The sequence below is a fragment of the Microcaecilia unicolor genome, chromosome 9, assembly GCF_901765095.1.
Source record: "Microcaecilia unicolor chromosome 9, aMicUni1.1, whole genome shotgun sequence".
In the NCBI taxonomy this organism is placed as follows: Eukaryota; Metazoa; Chordata; class Amphibia; order Gymnophiona; family Siphonopidae; genus Microcaecilia; species Microcaecilia unicolor.
The window spans coordinates 173059075-173084468 of record NC_044039.1 but is presented as its reverse complement, the minus strand read 5'-3'; the positions used below and the strand labels follow the sequence as shown (position 1 = coordinate 173084468).

Below are 25394 nucleotides of genomic sequence, written 5' to 3'. Positions count from 1 at the left end.
CAGAGTACAATGCTTGAAGCTGCTAGGTGTCCTTGATGACATGGACGGAAAAACAGCGGCTGCGAAATTAAAAGACGCGATTGTGTCAATTAAACAGGCACAAAAAAAATGGAAAAAGAAAACCGGGCCGTGACGAAAAGAATGAAAACTTATACTCAGTGTGAAAACTAAGAAAATAAGGTAACAACTTTTTTTTTTTTTTTTTTTTGAGAAAACTTAAGAGAAAGAAACAAAATGGAAAAACGGTAACGCTACGATCTTCTGGGCCGAAGGTAACACAGCGAAACAAACTCCGTGTCACCTCAGTCGCGGAAAAAAGTAACTGACGATGTCACACTCATGCCGCAGCCGGGAAGCCGTTCGCGCATGTGCAGTGCGCTCTGCCCGCACGCCGGAGCGTTCTAGAGAGTTTTTGTTTTGCTTGAGAGATTTTGCCGGTCTCCTGGGCCGTTGCGGACGATGACCCAATCGTGAGAACAAGCAGCCTCCTTGTCCTCGGAGAAATGCTTAATCTGTGCATATGCAAAACAGTTACCCCAGGTAATACCCACCCGATCCTGCAACTGCTCAAATTTTAATATTTCACCCACCTCTGATAGTAAATGTTCCAAACGGGTAATTCCCTGTAGTTCCCATACCTGAAAGGTTGGGTTGCCCATCCCTGGCCCAAAAGCTACATTGCCCCTCAGAGTCTGCTGGTCCGATATAGCTACATTGCTTCCCAGTTTGCTCACTAGCACCTTCCATGTCTCAAGCAAAGGACCCAGCAGTATACTTTCCTTCAAATGGCCAGGTAATTGAATTTTCTCAAGATGCAGCAATGAATAAAAGTTATAGGGAACATAAAATGCTCTTTCCAGTTCTAACGGTGTATAAACTTGTGACTGTCCAAACCAATCTCCCAAATGACGCAATAAGCATGCCTGATCATATTGTTTTAAATCGGGAATCCCCACCCCTCCCTGCCTCTAAGAACCCCGCATCATATCCATTCTGATTTTTGGCTTTCTGCCCGTCCAACAGAAATAGCTAAACAACCTATACACCCCTTTTAGATCTTTCTTGCAGCAATTATTTTTAATGGGGGACTGGATTTAGCCCAGGTCATCTCCCTGTTCCTGAAGGAATTACAAATTAAATTTGTACTCAAGAACATAAGAACAACCATACTGGGTCAGACCAATGGTCCATCTAGCCCAGCATCCTGCTTCCATCAGTGGCCAATCCAGGTCACAAGTATCTGGCAGAAACCGAAATAGTAGCAACATTCCATGCTACCAATCCAGGGCAAGCAGTGGTTTCCCCCATGTCCTTCTCAACAACAGACTATAGGACTTTTCCTCCAGGAACTTGTCCAAACCTTTTTTAAACCCAGATACGCTGTTACCACATCCTCTGGCAACGAGTTCCAGAGCTTAACTATTTGTTGAGTGAAAAAATATTTCCTCCTATTTGTTTTAAAAGTATTTTCATGTAAATCCATCAAGTGTCCTCGGTCTTTGTAATTTTTGAAAGCGTGAAAAATCGATTCACTTTTATCCATTCTACACCACTCAGGATTTTATAGACCTGAGGCAATGAAGACTTAAGCGACTTGTACGTGATATTGTGGAAGAGATGTCTGATAAGGTTTGCCTCTTTGCGGATGATACCAAAATCTGCAATAGGGTAGACACCATGGTGTCATGGTGGATACCATGAGAAGGGACCTAGTGAAACTTAAAGACTGGTCCAGAATTTGGCAGTTAAGACGGGGGGGGGGGGGGGGGGGGGGAAGTCATTAAACATCACCTTTTACCACACCTTGACCTATGGTATAACAGTCCCACTGGTTCATGACTAGCATGATAAATGAATAATGCTGCTTGTGAGCCATCCTATAAGCACTGCTATTCTAGCAGCCCGGAGCATTGCTGTGGTCTGATCCTCTCTCCCTGGTGCACATCCCCCCCCCTCAAAAAGTTCAAGTTCCTCCCACATGTGCCAATACTCTTATAGGGCAAACTGTATCTCACTGATTGTCAGGGCGAGGGATGCAGTGGGTGTCTTTAGGCAGGACTGATGCCCAGTTGTTCCTGCACAGTATGGCGCCTTTTGCAAAATGGTTACCACTAGAAGTAATCTTTATCTGCCTTTGTTCTTTTAATGTTTCAATGATTTGTTCAACATTCAAGGAGCTTCAGTGGGATATGAACCCTAGTTTCCATGGTGCTTAGTCCCCTTATCTAACCATTAGGCTACTCCTCCTCTCTGTTCAACCTGTTTTTACTTAAAACAGTATGAACCTCCTGTGAGGATGTTATAATGCCGTTGTATCGCTCCGTGGTGCGACCGCACCTTGAGTATTGTGTTCAATTCTGGTCGCTGCATCTCAAGAAAGATATAGTAGAATTGGAAAAGGTGCAGCGAAGGGCGACAAAAATGATAGCGGGGATGGAACGACTTCCCTATGAAGAAAGACTAAGGAGGCTAGGGCTTTTCAGCTTGGAGAAGAGATGGCTGAGGGGAGACATGATAGAGGTATATAAAATAATGAGTGGAGTGGAACAGGTAGATGTGAAGCGTCTGTTCACGCTTTCCAAAAATACTAGGACTCGGGGGCATGCGATGTAACTACAATGTAGTAAATTTAAAACAAATCGGAGAAAATGTTTCTTCACCCAACACATAAACAAACTCTGGAATTCATTGCCGGAGAACGTGGTGAAGGCGGTTAGCTTAGCAGAGTTTAAAAAGGGGTTAGACGGTTTCCTAAAGGACAAGTCCATAAACCACTACTAAATGGACTTGGGAAAAATCCACAGTTCCAGGAATAACATGTCTAGAATGTTTGTACATTTGGGAAGCTCGCCAGGTGCCCTTGGCCTGGATTGGCCGCTGTCGGGGACAGGATGCTGGGCTCGATGCACCCTTGGTCTTTTCCCAGTGTGGCATTACTTATGTACTCAATCCTGCATTAGTTAATCAGTCAGCTTCATTATAGTAATGTGCTACAGGATGGACTTTCGCTGTTCTCCCTTAGAAGACTCCAGCTTGTCCAAAGATATGGTGGTGGTCCTGCATATCCACTTTGCTAAAATAAATTAGATCACATTACCTTCCCCTCTTTTTCTGCTGGAAAGTCATTAACTAGCTATTACATATGGGAATAAAGTTCAAAATCCTCAACCTAGTTTTTAAGATCCTCAGATCACATCATCTTGCATGTCTATCCAAAGTCTGCCTTCCTTATGTGCTTTTTTGTGCTTTATGGTCCCAATTAAGACAGATGACTGATTATTTCCCCACTGTCACAAGCCTGATTAGACTGTGCACAAATCAACCTTTTACATATTGGCCTCCAACCTGTGGAAATCTATTCCATGATTATCTCCATTCTGAAAGCTCCCACCAAAGATTTAAAGCAGTCTTCAAGACCTACTTCTTTCTCTTTGTGTCGGACCTTGAATTGTTCTATGGTAGTGGTTCCCAAACCTGGTCCTGGAGTCTCCCCTGCTAGTCAGGTTTTCAGGATATCCACAATGAAAATTCATGAGAGAGATTTGCATGCAGTGGAGGCAGTGGAATCTCTTTCATGAATATTTATTGTGGAAATCCTGAAAACCTGACTGGCAGGGTGCATCCAGGACCAGGGGGGGTGGGGGCCTTTTATACTAAGGTGCACTAGTGTTTTTAGCTCACATTAAAATCAGCTGGCATTAATCGCCGAGACACCCATTATATTCCTATGGGTGTCTCAGCATTTAGCGCCAGATGATTTTTAGCGAGAGCTAAAAAACGGTAGCGCACCTTAGTAAAAGGCCCCCCAGGTTTGGGAACCACTGTTCTATGGCAGGCTTGCACATGGCTCAACCGCTTTTCCTGTTCTGATTTTATCTAATTTTTTTCACAACTGTAAAACACTGAGGGAGCTATGAAGTGTGATACTGTATAACTAAACTTGCAACACATTTGACCCATACCAATTCTATTTTGCTTTTATTCAACTCAAGTCAATTCTCTACTACCTATTTTGATAAGGTTTTCAGATCCACTCACTTTAGACATTATCTCAACTAAGCTTTATTTACTATATTTTCAGTTGTATATCGTATGCATCACAGTATTCTTTTATGCCCAGTTTTCTAAGTAATTTTCCCAAGGAGCACACATAGCTATTACACAATAGCTGAAGAAAGAACCTTTGAGGGACTCCTGTTGTAATTTTTAATGTACTAATATTTGTCTATCAGCTTACACTATTTTTGATACCTAGCCATCAAAAATAAAAGGTATCATCCATTGCAGAACCATCCCACTCATTCCAGTTTCCACCCATCTATCAGCAGATGGCAGTCTCCTAAATCCAACAATATTAACACACTTTTTTTTTGGTCTATATAATACAGAACTAAAATAGTCTCTGTGCTATGATGTTTCCTAAATCCTGACTGGTGTTTATTACATTTCTCTCATCATCACACCTGTCAATAAATGCTACATTTAAATACTGCAGCAAATGTGCCCATATATTTATGGAACTACTGTGTTTTCTCTCTTAAGCAGGCATGTACAATATTCAAAGAACCCACATAGTTTTAGCCAAGTATGCAGATGCTTTTCGTGTGTGCACTTTATACTAATTTTTACAGAGAAACTACCAATATAGTTTGAAATTTAGTATAAATCACATACTCTAAAAGCATCTAAGCACTTCATGCCTGCTACTTTATGCAGATGGTTGCATGGAGTAAAAAGGCGTACATGCTTCTGAAAACAAATGCTATTTTCTTCCCCCATGTTAAACGTGCTCCTGAGATGCCTCCTCACAAATCAGCTAGAAATATGCCTGCTATGGAAGCCCGTAGTACTTTCAATCAGGCTGAAGAGGGCAATTTAAGAATGTTAATGTGTTTTAACACAGCTAGATTGCTTTGTAAATTGTCATCATAAGATAGTAGGAGAAATCACAGTGCTCTACTTCGCTGCAAGTGATCAGTTGCATCAAAACAGCCTGAAGGTGACTTAACCCAACTCATATGTCTTTTTCAGCCTATGAACTAATTCCAACTTAATCAGCAGATTTCAATTAATGACTACTTCATGCCAAGCTTTTCTAGATAAGTACTCACTTTTTATATGCCGTTTTTACATTATAAGAAGCGGCTGAATTCAAAATAGGAATGCCAAGGTCCATATAAATTTGCTTCCATACAGCACCACTGTCAATCTGGAATAGAAAGAACACATTTATTTTGAATAGACATGAAGAGACTTGGAATGCATATTAAGAAACCAAATATAGCCATCAATGAAGGAATAAATTCAACTCGCACTATATACTTACATAGTCACATCCACCCTGGTGATAAACAAGCCTAAAAAGTTTGAAGAGATTAAGATCCTTGTAGCCTAATACAGGTGGTTTATTGATGGGGGTACCTAATTAAAGCATGAAAGAAAACATTTCTCAGTAAAAAAAAAAAAAAAAAAAAGGATATTAAGACAGCAGCAATAGCTTTCAGTTGCTAACTCTAAAACCAGATGCAACACGTCTGTCCACTAAAGCTTTATTTATTAAAAAAAAAGCCAAAAAGCCCAAGTTACCCAGACTGCTCCATTCAAGCTTTCACAAAAAAACAAACCAACCCCTGTTATTTACGATTCACATAAATAAAATTGGAACTTAGATTTGTTTTCCTTAAAGCTATGTTATGAAGCAACAAAAGTAATGCCCAAATTACTGAAGTCTAAAAACCAAATTTTAAACAAAGTATCTGAATAAATCATTCTTCAAATATTATAAACATAACTATATTAGGTTAATAACTGAATGTAAACAGCAACAGATTTTTATTAATTGGGTTTCTTGTTAGAAAGCAGCCTTGAAATTCACAAGTTGGGTTGGTCCCAGCTGTAAGCACTAACCACACTAAAAACGCTCAGTCTTTGGAAAGAGGGAAAAGTGGGAATACCAGTCCAACAGGTTTGTAATGTACAGACAGCTGCTTATGAGCTTTGTCACCCTGTAGAAAATAATTTATTATTTTTGCAGCAGGGAGAGTATATTAGAATGGAGCGGACTGGAGCACAGCTTTAGAAAAATGCAGGCGTAAGAAATCAGGGATTACAAAGAAAAGTTTCAATCCACAGTAATAAAATACATGAAACTATAGGGCCCCCCACAGACCGACCTAACTTACAGAATGAGTCATAGCCTTGGGGAGGCGAGCACCCCATGGCATGGGCCCTTGGTCAGGAGAGTGGGTGAACGACAGCCTACAGTCTGATGCCTGGAGGCAGCCGCTGAAAAAATAGAAAAACCAAAATCAGGTTTATGAGAGGCCCCATAACTTAATACTACAGAATCCCCTCCCAATGCCAAGAAACAGATGGTTCTTATAAATGGTCTGTCAACTATGGAACTTGGTTGATAGCTTGCACATCCAATCAGGCAACAATACCTTCTCAACTAGATTCCAATTAAAAATTCAAAAAAAAAAGTGGTCTACCAGAGAATATGTAACACCAGCTCACCTCACTTTTTACTGAAAGGCGAGACGTAAGCTGACATCACTGCTTCTGTAGGTAGGTACAAAATGGATGCATTCAGCAGTGCATCATCACAATTGAGGTCGGTTTAGCGGCAAATTTATTTTAACCAGTGTCTTAACCCAAAAGGTACTTGGGTTTATCTAAATGACGACTTTTTTTTTTTAATCAGTACATCAGAATGCTCCATTTTTTTAAATGTTAAATTATTTGTCCAACCATTTACCAAGGTAAGGAGAACTGGTTGACATTTTTCTCCCACGTCCAAGTATGTTAATAGCTACTTTTGTATTCTCTATGCTATAGGATTGTAATAGTTGATTAGCAGTAAAAATGATAAAACTAATCATTTTAATTTTTCCTTAACATGTGTAAATTGTTAAATATGTTTATACATCTACTGCAATTATTTGTATCCAAAGACATTTCACTTTAAGGATACATTTTAAATTTACATTTTAAATTGTAGCACTCTAAAATTACATTAATTTTTATACGCCAGTTGAAAACAAACATTTTAGCTCTGTGTACACCAGTGGTGTAGCGACGGGGGGTGGGGTGGGGCTTGGAACCCCCCAACTTTGGGCACAGGACCCCTCCAAACCTGCAGCACCTGTTAAATTGTTGGTGTGGATGCCAAAGCCCCGCCAGCCAAAGAAATTCACTGCCGAGCCACTTCCCTTCTCCTCTTGCTGCTGCAGTAAACAGGAAGTCAGTGGCATGACTCCAGCTGCTGCTGTTGGAACTCCTTCAGCATGATCAGTATGTGCAAGAACTGAGTATACTCGGGGAGTCCTGGAGTTGGAGGCATGCGCTGACTTCCTGTTTACTGCAGCAGCAAGGGGAGAAGGGAAGTGGCTTGGCAGCAAATTTCTTTGGCTGGGTGGCCTTGGCATCCCTGCCAGCAAACATATTTTAACGTGCTGGGGGGGGGGGGGGGGGGGAGGGAGAGAGGGAATGTGTTGCCCCCCCCCCCCCCAAAAAAAATAAAAAAATCAGAGGGCTTGCTACACTCCTGGTGCATACCGCAGAGTGGGAATATATGAAAGATGTTGACGTGCCAAGTTAATTGGCCAATTTATCATTTTACAGCACAAACCCCCACTACACAGAGAACTAGCCAAAAATTTTAAATTAGGCCTCAAGTACAACAGCATGTAGAAAACCTAAACCTGCAAACTAATGAGTTAAAACCCAACCTACCTGTCTATCCACTGGATGTCCATCTTGCTGTCTGAACCATGGGGAATCTAGAATTTCAAAAATGTCAGCACCACATGGCTCAAACTGCATGACGGCTGGAATGCACCAAACCATTAGATGACTGCTGGTGGCCACAATACAGCTCAACACACCAATGGTTAAAACTGGCCTTACAGTGCTAGGTGCTTCTATATGGAACGGAATCAAAATCTGCATTGATTAGATTACATTCTCGTGTTACAAAATGAAAGTAGGAGAAGGTATTGTAACAGACAATATTTCTGATTATCAATTAATACTAAAACCAAAAAGGAGAAATGAAGAATATGTGGAGCACCAATGAGCTACCACAGTATGGTAACTTAATAACAAATTCACACACTGAACAGCTGGTGGAGAAAAGTGCAGATTAACCCATGGTATCTGCAGCATGCTAAAGACAAAATGCCTTCTATGGCCATGACACATCCCCTAACACAAAAAGCACTTAATATGCAGTTTATCATCTGGTAACTACAAAACCATGAAGCCCCTAAAAGAGTTGTGTGCCACCAGTTATCAAGCGATAAATCACACATTAGTCCCCAGATTCTATAAATGGCAACTAAAGTTGTGAGTGCAAATCAGCGTGCATAGTAGATTTGCAAGTGCAACTTGATTTATAAGCCAATCATAATTGGCTGCTAACAACCAATTATTGGCATTGACCTTAATTGGGAACTACGCGTATATCATATTCTATAATGATCTGCAAGTAATTCCCATAGCACGTAATTTCAAGGGGGTGTGTTAAAGGGGCATTTCAGGGACGTTCCAATGAGTTATGCACATTTTTATAGAACACACCCGATCCAAGCCTAATTTAGGAACAGCGAATGATACATACCTGTAGCAGGTGTTCTCCGAGGACAGCAGGCTGATTGTTTTCACGACTGGGTTGACGTCCACGGCAGCCCCCACCAACCGGAAGAAAACTTCTCGGGCGGTCCCGCACGCAGGGCACGCCCACCGCGCATGCGCGGCCGTCTTCCCACCCGTGCACGACCGTTCCCGCTCAGTTGAATGACAAGCAAAGGAATGAGTAAAACACAACTCCAAAGGGGAGGAGGGAGGGTAGGTGAGAACAATCAGCCTGCTGTCCTCGGAGAACACCTGCTACAGGTATGTATCATTCTCTTTCTCCGAGGACAAGCAGGCTGCTTGTTCTCACGACTGGGGTATCCCTAGCTCTCAGGCTCACTCAAAACAAGAACCCAGGTCAATTTAACCTCGCAACGGCGAGGGCATAACAGAAATTGACCTACGAAGAACAACTAACTGAGAGTGCAGCCTAAACAGAGAGGGCATAACAGAAATTGACCTACGAAGAACAACTAACTGAGAGTGCAGTCTAAACAGAGAAGCATTACAGAAATTGACCTACGAAGAACAACTAACTGAGAGTGCAGCCTAAACAGAGAGGGCATAACAGAAATTGACCTACGAAGAACAACTAACTGAGAGTGCAGCCTAAACAGAATAAATCGGGCCCTGGAGGGTGGAGTTGGATTCAAACCCCAAACAGATTCTGCAGCACCGACTGCCCGAACCGAATGTCGCATCGGGTATCCTGCTGCAGGCAGTAATGTGATGTGAATGTGTGGACAGATGACCACGTCGCAGCCTTGCAAATCTCTTCAATAGTGGCTGATTTCAAGTGGGCCACTGACGCTGCCATGGTTCTAACACTATAAGCCGTGATGTGACCCTCAAGAGTCAGCCCAGCCTGGGCGTAAGTGAAGGAAATGCAATCTGCTAGACAATTGGAGATGGTGCGTTTCCCGACAGCGACCCCTTTCCTATTGGGGTCGAAAGAAATAAACAATTGGGCGGACTGTCTGTGGGGCTGTGTCCGCTCCAGATAGAAGGCCAACGCTCGCTTGCAGTCCAATGTGTGCAACTGACGTTCAGCAGGGCGGGTATGGGGTCTGGGAAAGAATGTTGGCAAGAAAATTGACTGGTTAAGATGGAACTCCGACACCACCATTGGCAGAAACTTGGGTGAGTGCGGAGTACTACCCTGTTATGATGAAATTTGGTATAAGAAGCATGAGCTACTAGGGCTTGAAGCTCACTGACTCTGCGAGCTGAAGTAACTGCCACCAAGAAAATGACCTTCCAGGTCAAGTACTTCAGATGGCATGAATTCAGTGGCTCAAAAGGAGGTTTCATCAGCTGGGTGAGGACGACGTTGAGATCCCATGACACTGTAGGAGGCTTGATAGGGGGCTTTGACAAAAGCAACCCTCTCATGAATCGAACGACTAAAGGCTCTCCAGAGATGGCTTTACCCTCTACACGATGATGGTAAGCACTAATCGCACTAAGGTGATTCCTTACTGAGTTGGTCTTGAGGCCAGACTCTGATAAGTGCAGAAGGTATTTAAGCAGGTTCCGTGCAGGACAAGAACGAGGTTCTAGGGCCTTGCTCTCACACCAGACGACAAACCTCCTCCACTTGAAAAAGTAACTCTTTTTAGTGGAATCCTTTCTAGAGGCAAGCAAGACACGGGAGACACCCTCAGACAGACCCAACGAAGCAAAATCTACGCCCTCAACATCCAGGCCTTGAGAGCCAGAGACTGAAGGTTGGGGTGCAGAAGCGCTCCGTCGTTCTGCAAAATGAGAGTCGGAAAACACTCCAATCTCCACGGTTCTTCGGAGGACAACTCCAGAAGTAGAGGGAACCAGATCTGACGGGGCCAAAAGGGCGCTATCAGAATCATGGTGCCGTGGTCTTGCTTGAGCTTCAGTAAGGTCTTCCCCACCAAAGGTATGGGAGGATAAGCATACAGGAGGCCGGTCCCCCAATGGAGGAGAAAGGCATCCGACGCCAGTCTGCCGTGTGCCTGTAGTCTGGAACAGAACAGAGGCAGCTTGTGGTTGGTCTGAGAGGCGAAAAGGTCCACCGAGGGAGTGCCCCACTCTCGGAAGATCTTGCGTACCACTCTGGAATGGAGCGACCACTCGTGCGGTTGCATGACTCTGCTCAGTCTGTCAGCCAGAGTGTTGTTTACGCCTGCCAGGTATGTGGCTTGGAGAAGCATGCCGAACTGGCAAGCCCAACGCTACATTCCGATGGCTTCCTGACACAGGGGGCGAGATCTGGTGCCCCCCTGCTTGTTGATGTAATACATTGCAACCTAATTGTCTGTCCGAATTTGGATGATTTGGCAGGACAGCCGATCTCTGAAGGCCTTCAGCGCGTTCCAGACCGCTCGGAGCTCCAGGAGATTGATCTGGAGATCTTGTTCCTGCAGGGACCACATCCCCTGGGTGTGGAGTCCATCGACAGGAGCTCCCCTCCCCAGGCGAGATGCATTCGTCGTCAGCACTTCTGTAGGCTGTGGAATTTGGAATGGACGTCCCAGGGTCAAATTGGTCCAAATGGTCCACCAGTGCAGTGAATTGCGGCAAATGATGGACAGGCGGATGTCATCTTCTAGATTCCCGGTAGCTTGACACCACTGGGAAGCTAGGGTCCATTGAGCAGGTCTCATGTGAAGGCGAGCCATGGGAGTCACATGAACCGTGGAGGCCATATGACCCAGGAGTCAACACCTGCCGAGCTGTCACCTGCTGAGATGCTCTGGTCTGAGAGGCAAGGGATAGAAGGTTCTGTGCCCTTGCTTCAGGGAGAAAGGCCTGAGCCGTCTGAGAATTCAGCAGCGCTCCTATGAATTCCAGAGATTGGACCGGCTGGAGATGGGACTTCGGGTAATTTAGCACAAACCCCAGCAGCTCCAGAAGGTGGATAGTACACTGCATGGACCGAAGAGCTCCTGCCTCTGAGGTGCTCTTGACCAGCCAATCGTTGAGGTACGGGAACACGTGCACTCCCAGCTTGCGTAGGTATGCCGCCACCACCACGAGACACTTCGTGAACACCCGTGGTGCAGAGGCGAGCCCAAAGGGCAGCACACAATACTGAAAGTGCCGTGTCCCCAGACGGAATCTGAGATACTGTCTGTGAGCTGGCAGTATCGGGATGTGAGTGTAAGCGTCCTTTAAATCCAGGGAACATAACCAATCGTCTTTCTGAATCATGGGTAGAAGGGTGCCCAAGGAAAGCATCCTGAACTTTTCTTTGACCAGGTATTTGTTCAGGCCTCTCAGGTCTAGGATGGGGCGCATCCCCCCTGTTTTCTTTTCCACAAGGAAGTACCTGGAATAGAATCCCTGCCCTTCCTGCCCGGGTGGCATGGGCTCCACCGCATTGGCGCTGAGAAGGGCGGAGAGTTCCTCTGCAAGTACCTGCCTGTGATGGGAGCTGAAGGATTGAGCTCCCGGAGGGCAATTTGGTGGAGTGAAGGCCAAATTCAGGGTGTATCCGCACCGCACTATTTGGAGAACCCACTGGTCGGAGGTTATCAGAGGCCACCTTTGGTGAAAAACTTTCAACCTCCCTCCGACCGGCAGGCAGTCCGCATGGACACTTTGATGGCGGCTATGTTCCCATGGATCCAGTCAAAAGCCCGTCCCCGGCTTTTGCTGTGGAGGCGCAGGGGGCTGCCTAGGCGCATGCTGTTGACGGGAACAAGCGCGCTGAGAATGTCCCTGTGCCTGAGGAGGCCTTCGGGCTGGCTGGGTGTACCTACGCTTGTTGTAGGCGTAGGGAGCAGCCTGCCGGGCCTGGGAAAAACGTGGATGCTGACAGACGCCCGGTGGGAGAGCTTGTCGAGAGCGGTTTTCCGCTGGTGTAGTTGGTCCACCAACTGCTCGACCTTCTCGCCGAAAATGTTATCCCCCCGGCAAGGGACATCCGCCAGTCGTTGCTGGGTGCGGTTGTCCAGGTCAGAGGCACGCAGCCAGGAGAGTCTGCGCATCACTATACCTTGGGCCGCAGCTCGGGATGCCACATCACAGGTGTCATAGATACCCCTGGACAGGAACTTTCTGCACGCCTTCAGCTGCCTGACCACCTCCTGAAAAGGCCTGGACTGCTCCGGAGGGAGCTTGTCGACCAGGTCTGCCAGTTGCCTCACATTGTTCCGCATGTGAATGCTCGTGTAGAGCTGGTATGATTGGATGCGGGTCACGAGCATGGAAGATTGGTAGGCCTTCCTCCCAAACGAGTCCAGAGTGTGAGACTCCCGCCCAGGGGGCGCCGAGGCGGTATCCCTCGAACTCCGTGCCCTCTTGAGAGCAGAGTCCACGACCGCCGAGTCATGAGGCAATTGAGGCCGCATCTGGGTCAGAGTGGATCCTGTATTTGGACTCCGCTTTCTTGGGGATGGTGGGGTTAGATAATGGCTTCAGCCAGTTCCGAAGCAGTGTCTCTTTGAGGACATTGTGCAACGGCACCGTGGAAGACTCTCTAGGTAGTGATGGATAGTCGAGGACCTCGAGCATCTCAGCCCTCAGCTCATCCACAGAGACCACGGGAAAGGGAATGCAAATAGACATATCCCTGACAAAGGAGGCAAAGGAGTGGCTCTATGGGGGGGCGAGAGCTTCCTCTCCGGTGACGGAGTGGGGTCGGAGAGAAGGCCCACAGACTCCTCTGAGGAGAAATATCTGGGGTCCTCCTCCTCCCCCCACGAGGCCTCTTCCTCGGTGTCGGACATGAGCTCTTGCAGCTCAGACCTCAACCGGGCCCGTCTCGACTGCGAGGAACCATGTCCTTGGTGATGGCATCGAGCGGTGGACTCCCGCGCCGGCGGGGATGAAGCTCCCTCCATCGACTCCACCTGTGTGGCGGTCGACACCGGCGCCGCAAGCGGCGTCGAAGGCCTCGGCATCGGGCTAGAGCACGCCGACGCCTCCATAAACGGCACCAGGGGCGCAAGCAACCCCGGTGCCGGCAGAGCCTGACGCATCAGCCCTGGCTCGGAGGCACTCGTCCAGGCCCGCTGTCGGGAAAGGCAGGGGGGCCGGTGTGGGTGTCGGAAGCTGCTCAGGTCCAGGAGACGGTACCGAAGCACCCGTGGACTGGCGCAGCGACACCTCTTCAACCGAGGGAGAACGCTCCTCTCGGCACTGCCGCTTCCTCGGCGTCGAGTCCTCCCTCGAGGTGCTGGAGCTGGCAGTTCCGTGCGCCGTGGGCGACCGATGACGGTGCTTCTTGGCTTTCTTTCGGTGCCCATCATCGGCGCTCGGCGGCAGAGATGAAGAGGAGGTAGAACCCCCCCAGCCTCGAGGAATCGGATCCGACAGGGTTCGGTCCCGATGGCCCTGGATAGAGGGAGTGGCCGGGGCCGACTGCCCGCGCGGCCGCTCGCCGTCACCGGCGGGCCAACGGTACCTGTACTCCTGGGGTCGGTGCCAGAGTCGGCGCCGATTTCGTCTACATCGGTACCGAAGACCCGACTGTCGATACCGACGCCGTTGAAGTTGACGTCGAAGGGCCGGCGCAAGTTCCGAAAAGACGGTCCCGAAGAACTTGCCTCGCCACCTGTGTCTGCTTCCTTAAGCCGAGACACAAGGTGCACGTCTTGGTACTATGCTCCGGGCCGAGGCACTGGAGGCACCAAGCGTGGGTATCGGTTTGCGAGATCTGCCGGCCGCACCGACCACACTTCTTGAATCTGCTCGGGACCTTCGAGGACATCGACAGAAAAATCGCGTCGGCGAAGTCAAAGTCGTCGATGGTGGCGGTGAAAAGCACACCCGAAAAAGAAAACGACCGCGCGGTCACAAGGCCGCAACGAATTGCCCTCGCGACTAAGAACGACGAGGACACAGTTCGTTGTTCTTTTTTTTTTTTTTTTAACAATCAAAAAGGAGATACGCGAATGCATACGCGAAGGAGAAAAAACCCGGGGCTAGGCCGCAATCCGGTTTCCGGGGCTGACAGAGAGAGAGAGACGATACCACGTCTCTCTCCAGCGCGGAATCGAAAAAAACTGAGCGTGAACGGTCGCGCACGGGTGGGAAGACGGCCGCACATGCGCGGTGGGCGTGCCCTGCGTGCGGGACCGCCCGCGAAGTTTTCTTCCAGTTGGTGGGTGCTGCCATGGACGTCAACCCAGTTGTGAGAACAAGCAGCCTGCTTGTCCTCGGAGAATGACAGTTACATCTGGTTTCAGCAGGTATATAGTTAGGCGCCTTAAGTTAGGTATGGATTAGGCGCTATTCTATAAAGTGCAGATATCTTTTTTTTTAACCATTTATTTTATTATTTTCATATATATATTTGACAGTAGATAACACATTGCTAGTACATCACAATTGCTAGCCAAACCTTCTTAAACACTCAAAGTGCAGATATCCATTACAGAATAGCACTCGATGCATAATTTTTCCCATGCCAATTTTTCAGCATGATTTACTGAATATTGTTGTCAGTACTTAACATAGTTTAGTACGAAACTCCCTTATATAGGTCTATTTTTACTTTTCCACCCTATACATGATGTCCTAAAGCCTTAACATAATTTTTCAGGAATTCTATTAAAGAATATAATTTACTCTTACTCTTCATGTCAGAATGCCATAATGTGTACTTTTATTTCAATGTTTTTATTTCCGAGTTATACTCGTTCTAGACGGTCTTGTATGAGTTTCTTTAGAAAGACTGTAAATATATAGCGTTACTTATATATATTTTTCATTAGGACATCAACAATGAGCAAATTAAAAAAGATTCATCACATAGAACAGAAAAAGAAAAAAATGGCATCCAGGATGTGTCATCAATATCTTTAAATGAAACATTAATACTTATTTGACAAATAACATTTGCATTTTTTAACTATCCAAAAGGTTGTGCATCAGACTTGAGATTCATCTTTAAAATCTTTCAATCTTATGAAGTGGACAAAATGAATACTAATTATATTTGAACAGAAAATGTGCATCACTGTAGACCCGGAATGTTCTGCCAAAAATAAGTTGGCTGTGTCATACTCATTACACTTACTTATATGTAGTCCAAGCGGAAGGTGCAAATGTCAAAGCCATGATAGCTGTCTATGGAAATGTTCCCTCTGAGCCACACAGATCCTGCTGCCAGCCATCTAAATCACAAGAAATACTACATCTGTCATGAAGTTTGAACCACACAGGGCCCTCGGCTCCTGCAAAAAAAAAAACTCTGGGACCCCGTACTGTTCAAACCATAAGACAGCTGTCAGCTTAGAAGGAACCTTGAAAACCTAAGCGGTGCTCCCTACATATATAAGATTTTCAATGTAAGGATTTATGCACCTACCTCGTCATTGGTTCTCAAAGAGTTCAAATGCCAATTCACTGTGACTTAATATGTTAACTACTGATATTGTCTTGTATAAACCTTATGATTCATTAAATTTAAATTGTAAATCTTATTATGACCTTAAGGAGAGACTAAGTCAGACAGGGGATGACTTGTCCAACATGACATGTTTCGTCACCAAGGCTGTATCAAGGACCAACCCCTCAAAATGTCTTAAGCGCCAGCTTGGCCTGTGTATATCATATATTCTATGCATGATATATACAGGCCGAGCCGATGACGAAGTGGGTGAATAAATCCTTCTTATAATGTAGGGCACACCACTGAGGTTTTTGGGACTCGTTTAAATTCCTTGTGGGATGATATTAAAGACACAGGTTTTCAATTAAGTGTCTCCCACACTAGCATCGAGCCTATATTTAAATATAACTTAGAAGGAACAGCAGGTTGGCAAGTTACTTTTTGCCCGAGTACTCTTAGGACTCTTTCTGAAAAGTTCTGAGAGAAGAAAACACTTCTCTGTGACATTATTTTGCTCTGTGCTTGGTACTTAAAGACTGGGTTGAAAAGAGGAATTGTTAGAATTAAAAGAAGAAGAAAAAGCAAACTTTATTAGCTAGTCTCCATACCCTTTTACCCATAGTTTCAAACTTGAATTTTCTGCCACAGCATTAAAAGAGATGGTCTCTGGAAGGCACAGTAAGGCCTAGTTCAATCCTCGTTCCCACCCACCATTCCCAGCTCAACTCTTCATTTATAGTCAATTCTAATTTGACAGCAAGAAGAGAGTTTTCATTAGAGTTTAATTAGTTTCTGATAAGCAACCCTAAATAAATTATAAATTACACCATATAATCTTAAGGCTCTTTACATTCATCTGATACCTCTAGTGCCTTAAGAAGTTTTAATTAAGCAACTCTATAATACTAAGATGCAGACAGCAATCCAGCAGCGAGTGGGGTGCTACCTAGTCTTTTCCACTGAGTGTCACATGTATGATTATCTCACAGAGGTCATACATGTGTGTTCGATGCAAAGAGCTCAAAGCTCTCAGAGAATGAGTCTGTTCTCTTGAGGCTAGAGTAGAAACTTGGAGGAACTGAGGGAGACAGAGAGGAGGCCTATCAGGGATGCTGTAAACAAGTCCCACCTCCAGTCTGGCAGCCCCTGTACTGCCTTGGAGGACGAAGGTCTTCTAAAAGTAGAGCATTAACTTGTTGTAGCTGGAAGTAATTCTGTAGCCAAGGCCAGCACACCAGGGGATGCAATATCCTCTCGCACAGAGAATGTGTCTCCAGGAGCCACTGCCCAGGAGGGAAGGGTTAGGATGGCTGTTGTAGTCAGTGATTCGATTATTAGGCATGTAGATAGCTGGGTGGCTGCTGGACGGTGAGGATTGACTGGTCACTTGCCTGCCTGGTGCGAAGGTGGCGGACCTCATGTCACCTAGATAGGATTTTAGATACGTGCTGGGGAGGAGCTAGCTGTGTTGGTACATGTGGGTATAAATGGTATAAGAGAATGTAGGAGCGAGGTTCTGGAAGCCAAATTTAGGCTGAGGTAGAAAGCTCAAATTCAGAACCTCTACAATAGCATTTTCTGAAGTGCTACCCATTCCATGTGCAGGGCCCAAGAAACAGGCAGAGCTCCGGAGTCTCAATGCATGGATGAGACGATGGTGCAGGGAGGAGGGTTTTAGATTTATTAGGAACTGGGCAACATTCTAGGGAAAGGGGAACCTATTCTGGAATGATGGGCTGGTCCACCTTAACCAGGGTGTGACCAGCTTTTAAAAAGGAGAAGATAGAGCCGATTTTAAACTAGAACCTGCGTGAAGACAGACAGTCATGCAAAAGCGCATGGTTCAGAACAAGATATCTTTCAAAAATAAATCACCAAAACGGGGAAGACAAAGTATCCTGATAGCGAGGTTGCAATCGAGACCATAGTAGATGTGTCTTTAAATAAAAATCAGACAAAATATTGCAAATTGCAAACATTGTCAACTTCTGAGCAAGATGTAAATAGGAATAACAAACAGTTTGAAATATCTATATGCAAATGCCAAAGCTGCCTAAGAAATAAGATGGGAGAGTTAGAATGTATAGCACTAAATGAAAAATTAGATATAATAGGCATCTCTGAGACCTGGTGGAAGGAGGATAACTAGTGGGACACTGTCATACCAGAATAGGAATGGAAAACAATAATGAGGATGTTATAATGCCTTTGTATCGGTCCATGGTGCGACCACACCTCGAATACTGTGTTAAATTTTGGTCCCCGCATCTCAAAAAAAGATATAGTGGAATTAGCGCTATAAAAATGCTAAATAGTAGTAGTAGTAGTAGTAGAAAAAGTATAGAGAAGAGCGATAAAAATGATAAAGGGGATGGGACGACTTCCCTATGAGGAAAGGCTAAAGCGTCTAGGTTTCTTCAGCTTGGAGAAAAGACAGCTGAGGGGAGATATGATAGAGGTCTATAAAATAATGAAAGGAGTGGAACGGGTAGGCATGAATTGTTTGTTTACTCTTTCCAAAAATAGTAGGACTAGGGGGAACGCAATGAAGTTACAAAATAGTAAATGTAAAACGAATCATAGAAAATATGTTTTCACTGTAATTAAACTCTGCAATTCGCTGCTAGGGAATGTAGTAAAAGCAGTTAGCTTAGTGAGGTTTAAAAAAGGTTTGGATAGCTTCCTAAAAGAAAAGTCCATAAGCCATTATTGAAGTGGATTTGGGGAAAATCCACTGCTTATGTTTATGATAACCAGCGTAATATGTATTGTACTGTTTTGAGATCCTGCCAGGTGCTTGTAACCTGGGTTGGCCACTGTTGGAATCAGGATGCTGGGATAGATGGACCTTCGGTCTGTCCCAATATGATAATACTTATGTATGGTCCTAATTGTTGTGTGTAATATGTGATTTTATTTTTGTTACATGTACTGTGTATTTTGTTTTTATGCATTTATTTTTATGAATATTTTAATTTGTACCCTAGATAGATATATGATAAAGATATATAGTGATGACAGGAAAGAGAATGATCGCTCTAATACTGTCACCAATAAACCTCCCCTTAATGAGCAGAGTTTGATATGAGTAAAATATCTTATGGGGCATCAATCCCTCTTATCTGTTTGCTAAGATCTTTGCAAAGATCTTCATGTCACAATTAAAAAAAAACAAAACGCTATGGGCCTAGAACTGCTACACTTTTCTTCAGATTTCCCTTCCTTATTTAGAACTGCCACATTTGTTTATATATGAATTCCAGAAGTGTGATTCCCTGAATGAAAAGCTATAGAGCTAATCTGCTGCTTCCAATTTTTCTTGGGTTTAAGTTCTTAATGACAAAATTGGAACTCCAAGGCAATAAGTGGTCTATTTAAACTTTCTCTATAAGAGCTAGTCAATTTAGGCATTTCTGCCCTATAATCTCCCACTGTTTTGTGTCTGGAGAACCCTTCAATTTGTTTAAAATCTCATGGTACTTTTTAAATTTTGCTACTATATCTGGAATAAGACTGATTTCTAGGACAGTCAAAAAAGTATGATTTCTACATCCCGGATTTTCACACCTCCAATTACCTCACGCAATCTCAGTTCTTTTCCCTCTGAATTCACCCATCAAATGCAGAGATGATCTAACTCTTCTAATACAGAATTCATGTCTCTTCCAATTATCAATTTCTAGAGAATACCTTCATACCTGAGCTCAAGGCCTCTTGGGGAAAAAGATCTCCCATCTTGCCATATGGGCATTAATAATCACCAATGTGAGTTCTATTTTGTTGACACTCCCCTTACTTAACCCATACCAACCCTACCCGCCTGATTTCCCCAAGCATCCAATTTTAACAAAAAGGTACAAATTCTTTTTGTACCCTTCTTCTACCCTTCTTCTCTTCGAATTGTTGAGAAAAAACAAGGGCTACATTCCAAAATTTACTGGTAACTCCCTCTTTTCATCAAATCTGTTCAGATATCGAAAGACACTCTTGTTTTAATTGTTCTTGTGCCTATGCTCTGGAATCTACCCCAGGATATCTGCCTTGATATGCCATTTCAAACATTTTAATCTATGCTTAGCACACATTATTTCAATTCAGCATTTTATCAAATATAAATTTGTAGGTTGGAGCTTGTCACTGCTAGTGGACCCAGAAATACATGTGTATCCTCTTTATTGTGCCTAATGTATTTTAGTTTAATTTTTTCTTTTTAATTATTTGGCCTTGTAGACCTTATAGGATAAACCTGAATTTGTAGCCTAGGCCTCCTATTGTGATTGTCCATATCCTCTTGTCTTCTTCCCCTTTCTTACAATTTAGCTTTATGGACTGAAAACCACATAGACAGTTCTTGTTTAGCGGTATAGCAAATAAAAGATACTTGAAATACTTTAAAAAACAAAACAAAAAAATAACACATAGCCAGGTTGATATGTTGCAAACCCACAGGTTTCAGACCACAGACATAGTAAATTCTGTCAAAAGTCCTTTAAGTTCCTTTATACTAGCAAACAAGCCAAAATGTAATATTTGCATAATTTCTACAAATCACTTGTTAAGTTAAAAAAATATTTAATACATTTTGATTATGCAAATGCCCATACTTGCACATTATGGGGATAATTTTATAAAGAATGTATAACATAAAAAAAACTGGCTATTTTATAATTGTGTGAGAATATTCATATATAAGGTAGCACACTGAAGGACAGCACCCACTTTTATGTGATTTGCATTCAGGTGTTCCTCAGAATAGCCTGGGTGGTACAGGATTGAAATTGTGATGACAGTGGGATAGAAGTTGAGGAGGATCCACTAGAGTATACACTAAAGGTACACTGGGAGAGATAAGAAGAAACCCAGGAAAGAACAGAGCCCTGAAATCCAAGTGAGGACAGCGTATCAAGGAGTAGGCTGTGATCGACAGTGTCAAAAGCAGCAGATAGATCGAGAAGGATGAGGATAGTAAAGGCTTTTATTCACCTCAGCCTGTTTTCCTGACAGGACAGGAACATCAGATGCAACAGTTTCTCTATTTAGTAACTGTCTTGAGTAGGCCTCTGGCTAGCAAGCCAAGTAGTCTATGGCTGGTGGGGCTGCCCTGCCCCAAACACAGCTGTAAAGTTCTTCTGAAACACCGGTCTGGCCCCAGCCAGACTTCAACAGGGCTTGCAAGTCTTAACAAGAAAGAAAAGTTGGCTTACCTCAGTCAGGCTACAGCAGTTAAACATATTCAGTAGAGGCATAGACTTGGGCTTCAGTTCTTCCTTCCCTGGGCCTCCTTAACCTCAGCCTGGCCCTCTCTTTTAAACTCCCAGGTATTGACTCCGCTTCTCCTGGCTCAATCCTCCTGCGGCAGGATCAGTGCTCTTAAGGTGGCTCAGGCTATTTAGAGAGGGACTTTCTTAAGGGTGAGGGGCAATGATCTATAAACCCCCTCATATACCATCCCCCTCAGCTCAATCACATTCGGTTGAGCACCTGCCATTTCAGGGTCCACCTTGGACAAAAAGTCTGCATTAGCATGCTCTCGGCCCACTTAACGTTTCACCTGATAGTGAAAGGGTTGAAAGCTGAGGAGCCATCATATTATATGTGCATTTGAATCCTTATATTGAGCCATCCACTGCAGGGGATTCATGATCTGTGACCAGCAGAAAGCTGCAGGCCAGCAGATAGTACTGGAATGTCTCCATGGCCCTCGTGAAAACCACAGCCTCCTTCTCAAATCACTGCATAGTTCTTCTATTGGGAAAAGCTTCCGGCTAACATATGTCACCGGGTGGTCTTCGCCATCCACTTCCTGGGTCAGAACAGACTCGAGCTCAACCTCTGATGCATCAGTCTGTACGATAAAGGGCCAGCACCGGCTCCAAGCAAATAGCCCTCTTCAGACAAGGCCACATCCAACTCTTTTGTCCAGTGTATCTTCTCGGTAGCATTCTTCTGCTCTAGGCGGATTAATGGTTCTGTCTTCTTAGCAAACCCAGGAATGAACCGGCGAAAATACCTAATGATCCCAAGGAAGGCTCGTACTTGCTTCTTCGTCTGGGGTACTGGCACCTGGGTGACTGCCTCTACCTTCTGGACCTGGAGTCTCACCTGGCCTTTTCCAACCGAGTACCTCAGATACTGGACTTCTTGTCCTTGTAAGAAACACTTTTTGGGATTCGCTTTCAAACAGGCGGTCTGCAGACTACCCGGTACTGCTTCTACTTGGATGAGATGGCTCTTCATGTTTTCACTGTAGATGATGATGTCATCTAAGTAGGCAGCCGCATAGTTGCCATGGGGTTTAAATAGATGATCCACAAGGCACTGGAAGGTAGCCAGAACTCCATGAAGGCCGAACAGGAGCACTGTGAACTGGAACAAACCCTAGGGTGTTGAAAAGGCTGTCTTCTCCTTGGCAGCTGGAGTAAGGGGTACCTTGCTAATATCCCTTGGTCAGATTCAGGGTCCAAATGAATCGGGCCCCTCCCAGCCACTCAATCAGTTCATCCACTCTTGGGCATGGGATAGGCATCCAGATCAGAGACAACAATCACCTTCTGAAATTCAATGCAAAGCCAGATACTTCCATCCAGTTTTGGGACTAGCACAATGGGAGAAGTCCAAATACTGGCGGACAATAACTCCCAATTCTAGCATTTCAACGAGCTCTTTCACCACACCTTGCTGCCTGGCTTCTTGGATTCGGCAGGGATGGTTCGGTGATAATATGAGTTACCAAGCATGTCCAACCTGGCACTTTGGAAAAAAATACATCTTCATTCTGGCATACCAACTGCTCCAGGTCACTCTTCTGCGAGTCGGAGGGCTGGTTGCTGAATGGAACTTGAAAGGGCCTAGAATCATCTCCTTGAACTAGGGCTGCTGTCATGGGGACCCACTTCTTCAACAAATTGACATGCAAGACCTTCGCCTTATCCGTCTTGTCAGGTTGAGCCACCTTATAGTTGGGTGAGAACGACGTTGAGATCCCATGACACTGGTGGAGGTTTGACAGGGGGCTTTGACAAAAGCAAACCTCTCATGAATCAAACAACTAAAGGCTCTCCAGAGATAGGCTTACCCTCTACACGGCAGTGATAAGCACTAATCGCACTAAGGTGAACCTTACGGAGTTGGTCTTGAGACCAGACTCTGACAAGTGTAGAAGGTATTCAAGCAGGGTCCGTGTAGGACAAGAAAGAGGATCTAGGGTCTTGCTGCCACACCAGATGGCAACCCTCCTCCATTTGAAAGAGTAACACCTCTTCGTGGAATCTTTCCTGGAAGCAAGCAAGACTCGGAAGACACCTTCTGAAAGACCCAAGGAGGCAAATTCTAAGCTCTCAACATCCAGGCCATGACAGCCAGAGACTGGATGTTGGGATGTAGAAGCGACCCCTCGTTCTGAGTGATGAGGGTTGGAAAACACTACAATCTCCACGGTTCTTCGGAGGACAACTCCAGAAGAAGAGGAAACCAAATCTGACGTGGCCAGAAAGATGCTATCAGGATCATGGTTCCGCAGTCTTGCTTGAGTTTCAGCAAAGTCTTCCCTACTAAAGGCATGGGAGGATACGCATACAGAAGGCCTGTCCCCCAATGCAGGAGGAAGGCATCTGACGCTAGTCTGTCATGGGCCTGAAGCCTGGAACAGAACTGAGGGACCTTGTGATTGATCTGAGTGGCAAAAAGATCCACCGAGGGGGTGCCTCACGCTTGGAAGATCTTGCGGACTACGCCCATGTTTAGAGACCAGCCAGACTGTTGTTTACACCTGCCAAATAAGTGGCTTGGAGAAACATGCCGCGACGGTGTGCCCAAAGCCACATCTGAACAGCTTCTTGACACAGAGGGCGAGATCTGGTGCCCCCCTGCTTGTTGGTACATGGCAACCTGATTGTCTGTCTGAATTAAGATGACTTGGTTGGACAGCCGATCTCTGAAAACCTTTAGAGCATTCCAGATCGCTCTTAATTCCAGGGAATAACTAGTGAGGTAATTAAATTCGCCGATGACACAAAATTATTCAGGGTCGTCAAGTCGCAGGAGGAATGTGAACGATTACAGGAGGACCTTGCGAGACTGGGAGAATGGGCGTGCAAGTGGCAGATGAAGTTCAATGTTGACAAGTGCAAAGTGATGCATGTGGGTAAGAGGAACCCGAATTATAGCTACGTCTTGCAAGGTTCCGCGTTAGGAGTTACGGATCAAGAAAGGGATCTGGGTGTCGTCGTCGATGATACGCTGAAACCTTCTGCTCAGTGTGCTGCTGCGGCTAGGAAAGCGAATAGAATGTTGGGTGTTATTAGGAAGGGTATGGAGTCCAGGTGTGCGGATGTTATAATGCCGTTGTATCGCTCCATGGTGCGACCGCACCTGGAGTATTGTGTTCAGTACTGGTCTCCGTATCTCAAAAAAGATATAGTAGAATTGGAAAAGGTACAGCGAAGGGCGACGAAAATGATAGTGGGGATGGGACGACTTTCCTATGAAGAGAGGCTGAGAAGGCTAGGGCTTTTCAGCTTGGAGAAGAGACGGCTGAGGGGAGATATGATAGAAGTGTATAAAATAATGAGTGGAATGGATCGGGTGGATGTGAAGCGACTGTTCACGCTATCCAAAAATACTAGGACTAGAGGGCATGAGTTGAAGCCACAGTGTGGTAAATTTAAAACGAATCGGAGAAAATTTTTCTTCACCCAACGTGTAATTAGAGTCTGGAATTCGTTGCCGGAGAACGTGGTACGGGCGGTTAGCTTGACGGAGTTTAAAAAGGGATTAGATAGATTCCTAAAGGACAAGTCCATAGACCGCTATTAAATGGACTTGGAAAAATTCCGCATTTTTAGGTATAACTTGTCTGGAATGTTTTTACGTTTGGGGAGCGTGCCAGGTGCCCTTGACCTGGATTGGCCACTGTCGGTGACAGGATGCTGGGCTAGATGGACCTTTGGTCTTTCCCAGTATGGCACTACTTATGTACTTATGTACTTATGAGGTTGATCTGTAGACCTTTTTCCTGAAAGGACCAGGCTCCCTGAGTGTGAAGCCCATCTACATGAGCTCCCCACCCCAGGAGAGATGCATCCGTCGTCAGCATTTTCTGTGGTTGAGGAACTTGGAATGGTAGCCCCATGGTCAAATTGGATGGAATCGTCCACCACTGAAGAGAATTCCGAAAGCTGGTGGACAGCTGGACCACATCTTCTAGATCACCCGCAGCTTGAAACCACTGGGAAGCTAGGGTCCATTGAGCTGGTCTCATATGTAAATGTGCCATGGGAGTTGCATGAACTGTAGAGGCCATGTGCCCCAGAAGCCTCAACATCTGCCAAGCCGTGACCTGCTGGGATGCTCGAACCATGGACACCAAGGACAGAAGGTTGTCTGCCCTTGCCTTGGGAAGGTAAGCTCAACAGGGCTCCAATGAATTCCAATTTTTGGACTGGGA

At 45.2% G+C, this 25394-nt stretch overlaps 1 protein-coding gene across 3 annotated transcripts in view; it reads right to left on the bottom strand.

Annotated features, from left to right (window-relative positions):
• Window positions 1-25394, bottom strand: part of ARID4A (AT-rich interaction domain 4A) — a 195702-nt gene that overhangs the window by 81765 nt on the left and 88543 nt on the right. For all 3 annotated transcript variants that reach the window (XM_030214162.1, XM_030214163.1, XM_030214164.1), the window contains exons 13-14: window positions 5327-5421; window positions 5112-5209 (exon numbers count right to left, since the gene is read on the bottom strand). In XM_030214162.1, coding sequence (XP_030070022.1) covers window positions 5112-5209; window positions 5327-5421 — 193 coding nt within the window. The remainder of the gene's footprint in view (window positions 1-5111; window positions 5210-5326; window positions 5422-25394) is intronic.